Source organism: Fukomys damarensis, unplaced genomic scaffold (assembly GCF_012274545.1).
Source record: "Fukomys damarensis isolate Sample0158 unplaced genomic scaffold, DMR_v1.0_HiC HiC_scaffold_16, whole genome shotgun sequence".
Classification (NCBI taxonomy): Eukaryota; Metazoa; Chordata; class Mammalia; order Rodentia; family Bathyergidae; genus Fukomys; species Fukomys damarensis.
Window position 1 is genome coordinate 54,673,574 of NW_022900928.1, and position 14,405 is coordinate 54,687,978.

The window sequence follows — 14,405 nt, forward strand, 5'->3', positions numbered from 1 at the left end:
CCAGCTGGAGGACATTGTCATTTTTTGGACCACACGGGAACCCTTCAGAATTTTTATCCTCTCTGGTTCAAATCACCAGCCCTTTCTGCTTATAAACCACTTTGTGCTTAAACCAAAATGCTTTTAAATGGTCGAACCTGTCACAGACTCAGAATGTCATGGCATCTTGATGTCACCTTCACATAATGAACATTTTCACATATCCACATCAGAGGGCAGCCAGGCATACTGTCACACCCCTATAATACTAGTGCTCTGGGAGACTAAGGCAGGAATATCAGTAGTTTGAGCTCAGTGTGGGTAAATTACAAACAGGGACACCTTGTCTTCAAAAAAAAATTTTTTTTAAGGACTGGGATGTAGCCCTCGGTGTGAAGGCCTAGGATCCCATCCCTAGTTCACAAAAAAGTATATAAGTGTCCTAAGAGAAAACAAGAAAGAATATATATCCTCAAAGAAATATGTATATTGAAAGCAGTTATGTATTCAGTAGGAGTCTGATGTTATCATATTTGCCTCTATCTTCCCCTGTATACTTCATAAGACATTGAAAGCCATTTATGAAATATTTGAGTTGAGCTGAACTAATTTGATTTGTATTCACTATCTTTGTATTGCATTTTGAGTAACAGAAATTAATAGCTAATGTAAGTCTATTTCTTGCCTCCTTCTAACCACTGTATATTAGAATTCTATTTAGATGTACGTACTGGTTATTGATTTGTGTTAATATTGAAAAGCTAAAGTGTACACTAATGAGCTAAACTTAACATTTCATATCGATCTCACAGGGATTCAAGGATATTTCTCTTGAGAGGTTTATTCATGGTGGAGCCAATGTTACAGGATTCCAGCTGGTAGATTTTAATACACCCATGGTAACCAAACTAATGGATCGTTGGAAGAAACTAGATCAGAGAGAGTATCCAGGATCTGAGACGCCACCAAAGGTATTTGCTTTTCCGAATGTCATATACATTTGTTATTTTTTAAATTTTAAGTAGGAAGTTCATTATCTAATTCTAGCTGTGCTTTTTCAAAGGTAGTCTAGCACAGAGAAGCAGCATTTTGTCACTGTCACTGCACTGAACAGGCACCTAATAATTTTTAAACTTCTATATCTAAGAGCATAGTTGTTATACATTAGCTCAAGGAGTTTACTATTGTTATCCCTTTATATATTAACTTACTTGAAGAAATTACATGATTTTTGAAAGTTTCATTAACTACACATTTAAACTATGAATAACAATTATTAACTTTTCTAGCCAGACAAAACCTGTATTTGTAAAATGATTTATAATGAGCAGATAAATTAAGACATTGTTAGCAATGCAAAATGTAGAGCTTCAGTGACAATTTCTCTTTAAAAGTAACATTAAAAGGTTAGATTCTTTCATTTTTTCTGACAAATGTTACAGAAGTATGTTAGTAGTATTTACAAAAGAAGCTAGTAAATTTACAATCATAAACACATTTTTAAAAGCTAGATGGTTTTCTTAGACATCATGTAGATAATAGAATAATGTATCTGTTCCAACTTGGTAGCTATGAGCTCTCAAGTAAGGCGTCATGATCAACAATATTTACACTGATAGCATATTCCAGTGGAGTTTTAATTTATAATCTGGAAATTCAAACATAGAAAAGGTGAGGATTTTAGCTACTCCAATTCTAACTTAAATTTTTTCAATTTGGCTATATTAATTTCCCCTCTGCAGTATTAGAATTTGGGCAGCTACCCTATAAAACTATGGGTTTTTCAAAAACTCCATATATTGGGAGTCCAGTATGTGCCATGCCTTATATTTCTACCTTCTGATTTTCCAGATGAATACATGTAAGATAAAAGTGGATGTATTCATTGGCTCTCCTTTAGTTGAGGACTAAGTTCATAGAATATCCAGGACAGAACCATTTTAATGATTATTATGCAATAACCTCCAATTAGACTTGTCTACACTGCAGCTTTGGGCTCTTTATTATATGAAAATTATGATTCTTTACTGTGTTCATCTGTGATAATTCTGCTCTTTTGATATACCCATTAAGATTTAAGCCAATTTATGTTTTCATACATACAGATTTTATGTTATACTATAATAAACATGACTTACAGATATAATTTTGTCAATTCTTTGCATGATTCTAAGCACTCAAAGTAAATATATACAGTCAATTTTCATTGTCTGTGGTAGTTCTATAACATCTTTTTAAATAATAAAGGGGAGGAGGGGGTGAAGGGAGAGCAGGGATAAGGGGAAAAAATGAGAACCGAGACCTGTCATGTGAAGGTACAGGATCCCAGTAATGAATGTAACTGCATTGTATACCTAGATTGTACCAATAAACTCAATAAAAAGAAAAAAATAAATGAGCAAATATTAATACTTTTCTCTTGGAAGAAACACAGAGTTAGTGTTTATGAGCAACTAGTTACAACATCTTTGTTAACTAAACAATATATAACACTGTTATTGTATGTTTCAATTTAAAGAAATCTCATTTAATACATTTTTGATCCTTTAACACTGAAGTAATGGCCAACACTTCTATAATTCAAGCCTGAATTGTGCTTATTTAATATGAATGTTCCCTTCATAAGGCACACTGCAGCATTCTTGCACATAGGAACACTAGACAGCACTCAGCACTATGCTTTTGGACCATTTCAAATAGGAAAATCATCAACAGAAAGTAAAAACATTAAGAAAAACAGCACTGACGACAACAGTATGCTTGCTTATGGTATGAGGACAGAAACCAGCAAACAAAAAAACGAAAGATAGAATGTTTTCTTGTTTGATCACAAGTAAGACATCTCATGTTGGGTGAGTCACTTCTTTTACTATGCTACGCAAATAACCATGAAAGTGCCACAAGTATTGATTCGGGGGGTCATAAATTAGCGATTAGACAACTCCAAATGCCTGGAATCCACAAATAAGGATTGATTGCAATTATATAAATTATACTTCGGTCACTTAGTATTTCAACGAAGATTTCAAAACTTGTCACTTTGGGAATAAATATCTCCCACGACAAAGAGGAAATAGGCCCTGCTCCCACTATGACGCTCCAGCAAAAGAGGTTCCCTGTTCTTGTCTCACTTGTTAAACACCGCCCTTACACCTCTCTGGTCCTGCACTTTCACTTCCACCAGTCCAAACTAAACCTCTTCCAAAGCTTTATATCAAACACTGCTTTGTCTCAAAGCTTTTTAAAATTTTCTCCAGTAAATATGAACCCTTTCTCCTTTGTACTCTTCATAATATTTGAGCATGTATTTCTTCCCAAAGATTTTACATAATTCTTTGTAGATTTGTTGTTTCACACCAACAAATTGCTTTGGGGACAGAATACAGCTAATACTTGCCCTTGTAGTCCTTATTATTCCTAGCCAGTGTCTTAGTGCATTTTTCAAAGAACTCTCAGGTACAGTATAAAATTTCATCCTCAAAACAACCACAGTAGATAGACATTATTGCCTTGTTTTATCTGATTCTGTTGTATTTTATGTTCCATAACTGAAGAATGTGCTTCACTTTCCCATAAATCTGTGTGTAGCAAAATTCAAGTTAATCTCAGTTCTTTCTTTTCAAAGTCCATATTCTTTCTACTGCAGTATGATATTGTCCGTCTCTGTCTTATCGACCTATGAAGTTTGGGAAACAGAACTTATTCTATTATGCTGTTCATTGGTCAGAGCAACTAATTCCTATGGGCTTAAATCTACTGTTATCCTTTCCTCAAAATCAAACGTTTGTTTAATAGAAATTTTCTAGGTGACATCTTGAAGCTGTGTGCATGTAAATATGGTTTCCTGGTCTGAAACACAACAAGGCACACAAGCAAGAACGATACTCATTGAAAACCTAAGACCTATTTGAACTACAGCTTCTTTCCATCTATCACCTCAATGACCTGTCAAGTTCCAGGCTTCTGCTGTTCTGACTGAACGTCTCCTTTACACTGCAGCTCTCTGTGTGATACCTGATCTTTTTTCTAGTATGCTTATTTCACAAAAATGGATGGACTTTAAAACACAGCAAGTGCACTTGCATTTTGATGTCATCTCTTCTCAGCTTCTCTCTCCCAACTGAAAAAGCAACAGTGTTTTTCTTTTTTCCTTTCTTGATCCTGAAATACTAGTGCTGCATTTCCTTTTGCCTATATGTCTTTAGCTATTTTCATTTTATTTCTTACTTTAAAACAAGACAATTTGATGTCTGTGAGTTTGGGCAGAAGAAGAAGCATATTCACTTTTAGAGTAGCACCCCATTTATCATTTTATTTCCTGCAGCTACTCGATCTCAGTTGTAAAGAGTCATACCTGTCTTTAAGCCTTTTTATCATTTTCTGAAGGAATATATACCAAGTCTCTTAATTTATACAAATCCTGCTAATATAAGCTTCAGAGTTAAGTCTTCTACTATTGGAAGACCCTTTGTTAGAATTTATACAGTATTCCTTATTTTAGGTATCCCTATGTTTTAGTTTTTCTCTTTCTTGGAGGGCCAGTTGCTCTATGTTATGGTCATATTGCCTATGTTTACTTTCTACTGCTGGGATTTCAAGTGAGCTTTCTGTATTTGCAAGCAAAAAATTGAGGAGAGCATCTCCTCTTTTACACAGCAAATCCTACCCATCATAGAGACGTAGGAATATTAATCACATGGAATTGACCATGTAGAATTCCTGAAAGACATGACAGGGATGATATTCTGCCATGCTTTAAGAAAATTGTGCCATGTTTCCCAAGTGTGTATTAATGGTCTAATAAATTGATTCAACCTCTGTCAAAGGTGATCTCATGGGCTTTTCATTTATGGCTCATACAAATTACTGTTTTTTCTTGCTTCCACTCTTACCTTGAAAATGTTTTTCTGAAGGCTCATTGTTCTCAAAGTGCAGCATGGAGTAGTCATTGGAAAGCAGAATGCTTCACATTTCCACTTTGATCCTAGGTTATATGGAAAGCTTAAAAGCAGTGACTTTACCTTCTGATCACCCTTACTAGATATAAAGGGGCTTGCTAAATCAGCAGGTGGCCCAGATTTGCTAAATCAGGAGGTTGCCCAGGCTCAAATGTGCAATTGCCCCTCCTCAGCCTTTCAAAGGGCTGGGACTACATATATGAATGACCTCAGTTAAGATTCTCATTCTTATTCAGGGCAATGATGGATGAAAACACATTTGCAAATGCAGTAGGTGTTATTTATGATAGCCCATTTTAATAACCATAAATAATCCCACTAATTCTTCTAGGAGACTAAACAAAGATACCTACTTTAAGAAAATAAATATAAATTAGTCAGGTAATCCGGCTAGGTATTTTGGAAAGGAAAAGAGTAAAACAGCCCAGCCTTCCTGAGGCTCTACCACTGCAATGAAATAGAAGGCAAATTGAACAATGCTGCACTTAGCATTTTTGTTCCTAGAGCTTTTTATAATTGGACACACAGTCCTCACCTGAGGAATTGGTTTACCCAATTAATGGGAAATTGTTTATTAAAATCTCTATTTTTAGAGTGTGTTTTCCCCTTTTAAAATCATGATGGTAATATTTGGCATACAGTCTTTGTATTCATGCAAGAGTAGAAATTTCTGAAGCCAGAGTCAATTAATTATCAGTAATTTAACTGTAATTTATGCAGGATGGTGTTTTTGGCATAAACACACAGAACCTCCAGGCTATTGCTAGATAAGATTTTGATGTTTACCATTATATTCTCTTTCATTTGATTAGTACACTTCTGCTCTGACTTATGATGGTGTCCTGGTGATGGCTGAAACTTTCCGAAGTCTTAGAAGGCAGAAAATCGATATTTCAAGGCGAGGAAATGCTGGGGATTGTCTGGCAAACCCTGCTGCTCCATGGGGCCAAGGGATTGACATGGAGAGGACCCTCAAACAGGTAATTCCCTCCATTATGTGTATTATTTTAAATGGAATGCGTAAGAAAACATTAATTTTTCTGAGCATAAATAATACTACATTTGCCAGTTTAATACATCAAGCCATAAACATTGTTGAGGTGAATAGAAATGTATAGTAAATAGAACACAGGCTGCAATTGTGATGTTAATATCTTAAAGCAGGGTTATGCTACAGAAACAACCCCAAATCCTAGCAGCTTAAAACAACACAAGAGCTTTGCTCTCTATACACAGATTAGCAGATGTCCTCAGCTCACTGTAATCACTCAAAACACGGGATGACAGAACAGCTGCCATCTTAAATGCTGCTTAAATACCCAATGACATTCCTATGAATGAAGTGGGCTTATAGTTGCGCACGCTTGTGTGACTATACCCTACCAGATGGAAGTGAGATTTCTCTAAGTGAAGTGGCAAACGAATATATGTGTGGGTTTTCTTTTTCCTTTACAGGTTCGAATTCAGGGGCTGACTGGAAATGTTCAGTTTGACCATTATGGACGTAGAGTCAATTACACAATGGATGTGTTTGAGCTAAAAAGCACAGGACCTAGAAAGGTGAGCCACTGTCAAACTGAAAAACAAAGAAATTCTCGGCCAAGCATTGTGGTACACACTTGTAATCCCAGTACTCAGGAGGTGGAAGCCGGAGGATTACTAGGAATTCAAAGCCAATCTGGCTATATAGTGCGTTCAAGGCCAGCCTGAACTACACAGTAAGAACCTGTCTCAAAGAAAGAAAGGAAAGAAAGAAAGAAAGAAAGAAAGAAAGAAAGAAAGAAAGAAAGAAAGAAAGAAAGAAAGAAAGAAAGAAAGAAAGAAAGAAAGAAAGAAAGAAAGAAAAAGGAGGGAGGGAGGGAGGGAGGGAGGAGGGAAGGAGAGAGAGACGAAGGAAGGAAGAGAAAGAAAGAGACTTCAAGGTTTGCACTTGGCATAGTTGGCATTTTAAAGGCGTATAGGGTTGACAAAGACACTTGTAATGTGTGTGCTTACAAACAGTACTTTCTTGATTTTCTGTACCAATAAATGATTGTGTCATATAATTGATACTCTATGGTGTGCCAAAACTGATCCATCTAATCTTTATACAATTTACAACCTTTATTTAAAACAGAAGAAACTGGGCAGGAATACTCACCAAAAAGAAAAATCCCACAAAGCTTAACTTACTGAGCAGGAAAGAGCACAGAGCAGTACTATATCCATATATCATTTATGAAATCATTAGAGAGAGTACAGAGAACAAGAATACTTTTAATGGGTGTGTATCTTCAGAGCAGACTGAAGGTTCTTATAGTAAATCAGTAGATGAATACAAATGAGCACAGAGGAAAGATGAGATTGGGATACTTATTATTGGGATGAGAAGGGAAAAAAGCACCTCTGCTGATCAGGAGGATGCTGGATTCAAACATTTGGACTTGGAAAGGCAAGTCTATGGCTCATACGCAGAGGCTAAACATGTCAGCAGTCTTCCAAAGAGTACTTTATATGATAGAACCATATAACCCCACCCCCATAATTGGTTATAAATTAACACATAGGATATTTAATTTTTCTTTTCTAAAACATTGACTAGGATATCAAAGAAAAGAGTTGTTCAAGTTAGCCTTATCTAAAAATTCTTTCAATACTTGGGTATTTTAAAAGTGATTCAGATATACACTTCCTGCTTTAATATAATAATAGTATCTACAATATATGAAATTACTACCATGCTCCAAGCTCTGAATTTGGTACATTACATAATCTAATCCTTGTAGAAAACCTATAATTTGAATATTATACCCATTTTTCAAAAGAGAAAATTAAAAGCCAAGCAACTGTGATTACTTTTCTAAAGTCTGCATCTGGAATCAACAAGATTTTAGTTCAGATATGTCTGGTTCTAGAATCTTCCAACATTACCTGAGTAGCCCCTGCTTTTGGGAAGTTTCTTTTCTAGTAGGGTAGAATATATGTTCCATATGCCAGTTATGGAAAAGATATGGAAAAAAGTTATGGAAAAGCTCACTTTCAGCTGGAAAAAAATGCTTTAGGAAAGGCTGCACTGAGGAGGTAGGATTGAAAATTAGCCATGTAGCTAGAGTTTAAATAGGAAGAGGCAACACTGGAAGAAAAGCTTAGAGGTGGAACAGTTAAGGTCATATACGGAAAATGACGAACCCTTTAGAGCTGTGTCTTACTGCACTCTGTCATATGGATGTGCTTCTGCATCCTTGTGAGAAGGAGAAACCTGGAGATACCATGGAAACCCTGTGCAGCTTGTCAGCCCCACAGCAGCGTCATCTGGTCTGAAGGCTGACTGCTAATCCACGGCAGGCTGATGTCTATCTGATCCGGGTTAGATAGGGCAGGAGATGGATGACATCTGAGGAGACACAAGCTGCACCACCATGACAGGCTTCTCTTAAGGACCTGTCCAGAAGCAAGGGAAGGGGGCACACGTCCTGAGCAGAAACTCACTGGGCTTTGTGTCAGAATCCATTTTACCTGCTCAGTCAGCACACCGCCAGCAACAAGAAACAAAGACACTCATTTAAGCAAAGTCCCTCTGCTAGCTGTGGAACAGACAGAATATTCCATAGGCTCTTTAATATAGTAGCTAATGGATGGGCAGAGGTAAGACAGACCACTTTACTGCCAAACTGCACACCTTGCAAAACTATCTATTTAACAAAAGCTTTTTAAATTCAAAGGACAACTCTGTGTTTTATAAATCAGTAAGTACAAAAGTCAAATAGTTCTCTATATAAAAAAAGAAGGCACAATGGAGAAAGGAGCAGATGGTAACTAGCAGTGGTATCTAATGGGCTTTTTATTATACTGAATCTTTTTGAGGCTTATTGAACTGTGATGGTAACAAAATTAAGATTTTTTGAGGCAAATGTTAAAGAGTAAGTTGGGAGAATAATGAGCGATATACCTTCATGCCCCGCTAACCTTCATCTAAGACTCCTAAAGAAATACGAAGTGTAAAATGGTGTAGATTCATCAGTCTTCGTTTTCTTTTGGCAACGCAACTTGAGCATTCTGTCAGGAATATTAAAAATAAGCTACCATGAGAAACAGTATTCTGGTGAGACTAGGTGATACGCCTGAGAACTGAGCAATTGTTCTTGCAAATTGAACACTTGCCAGCAAGTAAACTATCTTTGAAATAGATTAGAAAGTCAATCCATCCATTTATCTGACTTCTGCAACAAACTGAGTCTCATTAAGCAACGTATGCAAAGATCTTTCTGGAGTCCAGACTCCTAAGTAACAGAATCTTCTTATCATTTGACAATCCTCAGGCCAGGGCTTCAGGTGGAATGTTTCTGGGCTAGACTTGCATGGTTTAATGAATTTTTAATTAATAATAATTCATTTACTTAGGAGCAGGGTATACACCAGGTACTGTCATGGAAAATTGATAAGCACTTTTACAGTTAATCCTCATGACAATGTAAAAGCAAGATATATGTTTTTGTTATTTTACAGAAAAATAAGCCTCAGACAAATTATGTTTCCTGTCCAACTAGAAGGAGGTGGAGATGCACAAATTTCAGTAGCTCCAAAGCTCATTTTCTGGACTGCTGTGAAATATCAGTCCCAGTACCTATAAGATTCACATTTAGGGATGGTATGACAATTAAGCCAGATTTTTCAGAACAGGTTTAGAAAAACAACTCTCCATGAACCAACTTTGAATAGAACAAGGCTCCTTAAAATCCCTTCATCCTAACCTCAACCCTATTTTACAATCCAAGTCAACTATAAATATTCACACCTACACATACACAATTTATTCTGGCAATATTTGTGTAAAATTCATCTTTAACATCCCAAACAAGATGAATATTTTTTAACTTCCTTTGCCAGTTTAGTGATCTAAATGCTTCCATATTTTGGCAATATAAAACCACTGTCACCCACTTGTGTGTCTAGAAAAAAAAATAGCTGTTTTCCTCAACAGATTAAATGAGGTCAGACAAGAAACAAGTGTCTACTAAAATATAAAATGTTGAGAACTAGAGAGAAAATGTCCAACTCTCATTTGATTCTAGATCAAAGCCTTAGAATTCTTTTCTTTAGGAAATGATCAATGTATGGACTATCTTTCTGATAAATCCACAGCCCATGAAATCTGTCATAGATTTGTCCCACATTAAAAAATGAATAATATAGCAACACTTTCTGGCATATTAATATATAGTGACACTTTCTGGCATATTAATGTTTGCTATTTTAATATGCTAATAAATATTAACACAGCAGTTAAGACACTTAGAGAATGCAGCAGAAATTTTCAAAACAGAATAGTGAATACAGCACTAAGCAAATACATACATTTTATGGAGACGTGAGCTTTATCAATAGCATCAAGAAATTTTAAAAAGAAGTTTGGCAAGTATTAAATGAACACCCATTTCGGGAAGCTGTTTCCATGAGAGCAACATAATACCAAGCTGGGGTCTTACAGATCTGAGTTTTTAATTCTGATCCTGAGGGTGTGACTCTATATAATTGATCTGACTTTCTAAAGTCGATCTTCGTAGCTAAAATATAGATAACAACAGCGCCAATGTCTACATTTGGTATATGTATTAACATTTAGGTGCAAATAAAGGGCTGGGGGTTTAGCTCAGTGGTTCTGGTGCCTGCCTCCCAAGTTCAAGGACCTGAGCTCGTTCCCTGGTACCAAAAAAAAAAAAGATGCAAATAAAGGCAAGCTTTGAATGCAGCCTCTGCCCTAGAACAGGCACACAGGGTGTGATAGTCAGTATTGCCATTTAAGGATTTGGGTAACTCAAAGAGTCTTAAACTTCTAGTAAGATCTCATTGTATTTACTACGTTTTACTGTACTTGATCTACATTATGGAAAAATAGTTCACTTCTAAATGTGAAAATAATATGACGATTTTAAGTTAAAACGCACATTTAAATATAAGCTTTGAAAGTGAAAACTGTTCATCACTATTCATCTCTGAGGTAGGTAACATTTTGTCAAAGGTATTTCTATCAAGAGATTTGGTTATATCAAACCAAGAACCATTATTACATTGCTTTTAAAATATACCAACTTTTTTTGCCTGAAAGTATCCTTTATAAATTTGGTGTTCTCTTCATAACATAACTTGTGCTTTTATGAATAAAATCATATAAATAATCTTAGGAGTACTACTTCATCTCACTTGAAGAGAGGGGGAAGCACCAGTGATGTTCCATCTGTGTCTGTATTCCTTTTGGAACCACCCTTTCCAATGTTTCAGCTATTGTATGATTTGCTAAATATATAAAATGGCAGAATCGTTTAATACCAAGAGAACAACTTATCAGCAATTTTTAAAACTTTCACTCTTTTTCATTCCCTTTTTATTTTCTGTGTGTGTGTGTGTGTGTGTGTGTGTGTGTGTGTGTGTGTGTGTGTACTGGGGATGGAACTCAGGACCTTATGCTTGTGAGGCAGATGCAGTGCTACTGAGCTAAATCCCTGGCCCTGGTTCCCTTTTTAAATTTGTTTTGATTGTTTATTTATTTATACTACTTATTCCAATGAGAACTAGAGAATACTCTTGTGAAATATGTTTTCAAGCATTTTCTGTGTTTGGCAGGTTGGTTACTGGAATGATATGGATAAATTAGTCTTGATTCAAGATGTTCCCACTCTTGGCAATGACACAGCGGCTATTGAGAACAGAACAGTGGTTGTAACCACAATTATGGTAAGTTTTGGTGTGTGCCTTATGGTGTTCCGTTTTGTCCACAGGCAGTTTTAACTACCTGGCTATGATGAATAAGGAGGGTAAAAGCTGAATCTTACTGGTGGCATAAGTGCTCTGATCCACTAAAGTCTATTGAGTGTGAATAGGTTTGTCCTGAGCTTTGAGTACATTCAATACTTGTATTATTTTACCTTTTACTGCATTGTTCTTGAAAAAAACTCTTAGATGTTAAAAGTTGAGACTGTTAAACTTTAGATGGAAATGTATGAAATACTAAGACCTAAATACAAAATGCTAAACATGAAAAAGGTCAACATCCTCATAAAATATCTAGTAGTAAACACCATATTATTGTTGTTATGTCTTTTTGAAAAAATCCATGTCGTAATACTTAATAGCATTTAAAATTATAATTTTCAGGGAGTTTAATCACCCAATAATGATTTGGATTGTCTGTTTATAATGTGGAGATTTTAATGGGCATGTTTTATTTAACTGAATGCTTTAAAAATTAATTTTGCTTTACAATTATTTTTAATGTGAAAAAAGGTTTTGACCAGTGAGAAATACACATATAATTTATTGGACTTCTAGTAATTAAGAAAGCTGTGATTGCTTTATTTGATTGTATCATAAAATGAAAAATCCTCTAAATTTTAGGGCTGCTTCTTCAGAGGTTCTCATGAAAGTATCTTTTAAATAATAGAACGGGTTATATATTTTTCTCTTCTAAAGTCAAACATGCCCTTTAGAATCAATGCCAGTCAAAGGAGATCAACAATAGGTGACCTTTTCTAATTTAAAGTTATATATCCTCGGCTCACTGTCTTTTTAGGCAAAGCATATTATTAATTATTTATGAAAGCACTTACTCTAAATACAATGTAAGTATTTATGTAATTTAGTTTTCAGCTTTCACAATTTTAATTTTTAGCTTTAGATTTTTAGTAATGTCAAGTTGTTTCTAAAATTGACATTGAGGTCAATGCATGCACATACCAGAGAGAAGCTTTCATATGTTGTAGTTAGTTACATCTGTGTTGGATCACCATTTAGCAATTTAATGTAATTTGACAAGTCTTGATTGAAAGTTGATGGTTTTAAGAAGCAAACCAACCAACAGCAGTGTTTGTGTAAACCTAACTTAATTGTGTAATGTTTGCATGGGACTTGAAAGCAATATATATATATATTTCTTTTCCTAAAATAAAAGACAGTAATGGAAATTCATACTTCAGTACAGTCCTCCTCTTTTCAGCCTGCGATGAAGAATCCTATTTTAAGAAATTGAACAAGAAAGAAAAGAGTTCCACGCTGTTCGACCATTCCTTACTAAGGCTCAAGTGTTGTTCTCCTGTGTAGTAAATTTAAGCTTATTTTTCATGTGGAATTCTTCTTGGATGACCAACTCTGGACTACCAGAAAACAATTTTTTTAATTATTTGTGACTTTTCAGAGATGCTAGAGCAAAAGAAGAAATAATTCTCATCTTTCTCAAGGAAAATAGATGTTGAAAAGAATCGCTTAGTGATTCTGACACGTGAATTCCCACATTGTGAAATGAGGTCTTTGTACATAAGTCATGAAATTATATCATTCCTATATGCCAGGGTAGATTTTCTAAAAGTAGGAATCTCTGAATTTGTGCTTGTTTTATGAATATATACAATTGTTTTCCTTAGAAATTTTGAAAATTTGCCTGCTTTTGTGAAATAAAATGTATTAATGTGTGCTATAGATATAATGTAGAAAATCTCCTTTCCATCCCTGTTATTAACAGGTTTGGATATATTCTTAAAACTGAAATACATAATTAATTTTATAAGCATGGCTAGTTTTGAGGAAGCATGCTATCAAAAAGTAAGTAAAAATGACTGCGAAATCCAACTGTTTCCTATAGATCTTTAAAGAATATTCTGTAAAATTATCTGGTGTTTGAATGATGCCATCAATATTTTTGCTATCAAAAAAGTGTAATACTAGTATCTGTCTTTTTGAATAAAAATGTGAACTTCACATCAATAATACCTCTGGTATTTGCAAATGCATAATTATTCAGTAATTCAAAACGATACACTAAAATATTTCCCCTGAAAGTGTTCTTTGTATTTGCTTTGTTTTAAAATGGTAGTCTAGTACCTGTGACAGTTCCGTCACCTCATTCATTTTGAAAGAAATGATTCCTTGGAAATGAATGAGATATGGACATCTGCATGTAATAATTCCCCAAGGTCAAATGAAAACACCCAACATAGATGGAGTTAGCCAGACACTGTAATGTGCAATATAGATACCTACATAAATAATAAGGCTGGGAATGAGTACTGGAATTACTCATTTTTATGAAAATTGATATGGTATTGCTGTTTTTCCTTTGTCTTTCCTTTGTGTATGCTGTTATTTATATGTCAGCACACTGTAATTATATATGCTATTATTAAATAAAATTGATTGAAAAATCAGTTATTCATTCATAAATATTTATTGAGCGTCTGCTGTGTATGAGGCACAGTTATAGATCCTGGGGATATGTCAATGAAAACAACAGACAAAAATCCAGCAGTGAGAGAATTTATGTTCTAGTGAGAGTTAGTAGATAAGAAACATAATTCATAATTATAATTATTTTCATTCTTATATAAAATGGAATGTTCATTTGCATATTATTTAAATTTTACTTTTGCTTATGTGCTATGTATATTTATAATGTGATCTTCATTTTAATGATGGATACTTTTCCAAGTGAGGCATACCAAA

General features: G+C 34.9%; 1 protein-coding gene across 7 annotated transcripts in view; it reads left to right on the top strand.

Annotated features, from left to right (window-relative positions):
* The window catches only part of Gria4 (glutamate ionotropic receptor AMPA type subunit 4), a 340,666-nt gene that overhangs the window by 260,185 nt on the left and 66,076 nt on the right, over window positions 1-14,405 (top strand). For 6 of the 7 annotated variants that reach the window (XM_010642079.3, XM_010642075.3, XM_010642076.1 and 3 more), the window contains 4 exons: window positions 792-950; window positions 5,750-5,917; window positions 6,393-6,497; window positions 11,538-11,648. In XM_010642079.3, the coding sequence (XP_010640381.1) occupies window positions 792-950; window positions 5,750-5,917; window positions 6,393-6,497; window positions 11,538-11,648 (543 nt within the window). Of the gene's footprint in view, window positions 1-791; window positions 951-5,749; window positions 5,918-6,392; window positions 6,498-11,537; window positions 11,649-12,906; window positions 14,066-14,405 lie in introns of those variants that run through there. The other variant, XM_010642082.2, reaches the window with a different exon arrangement.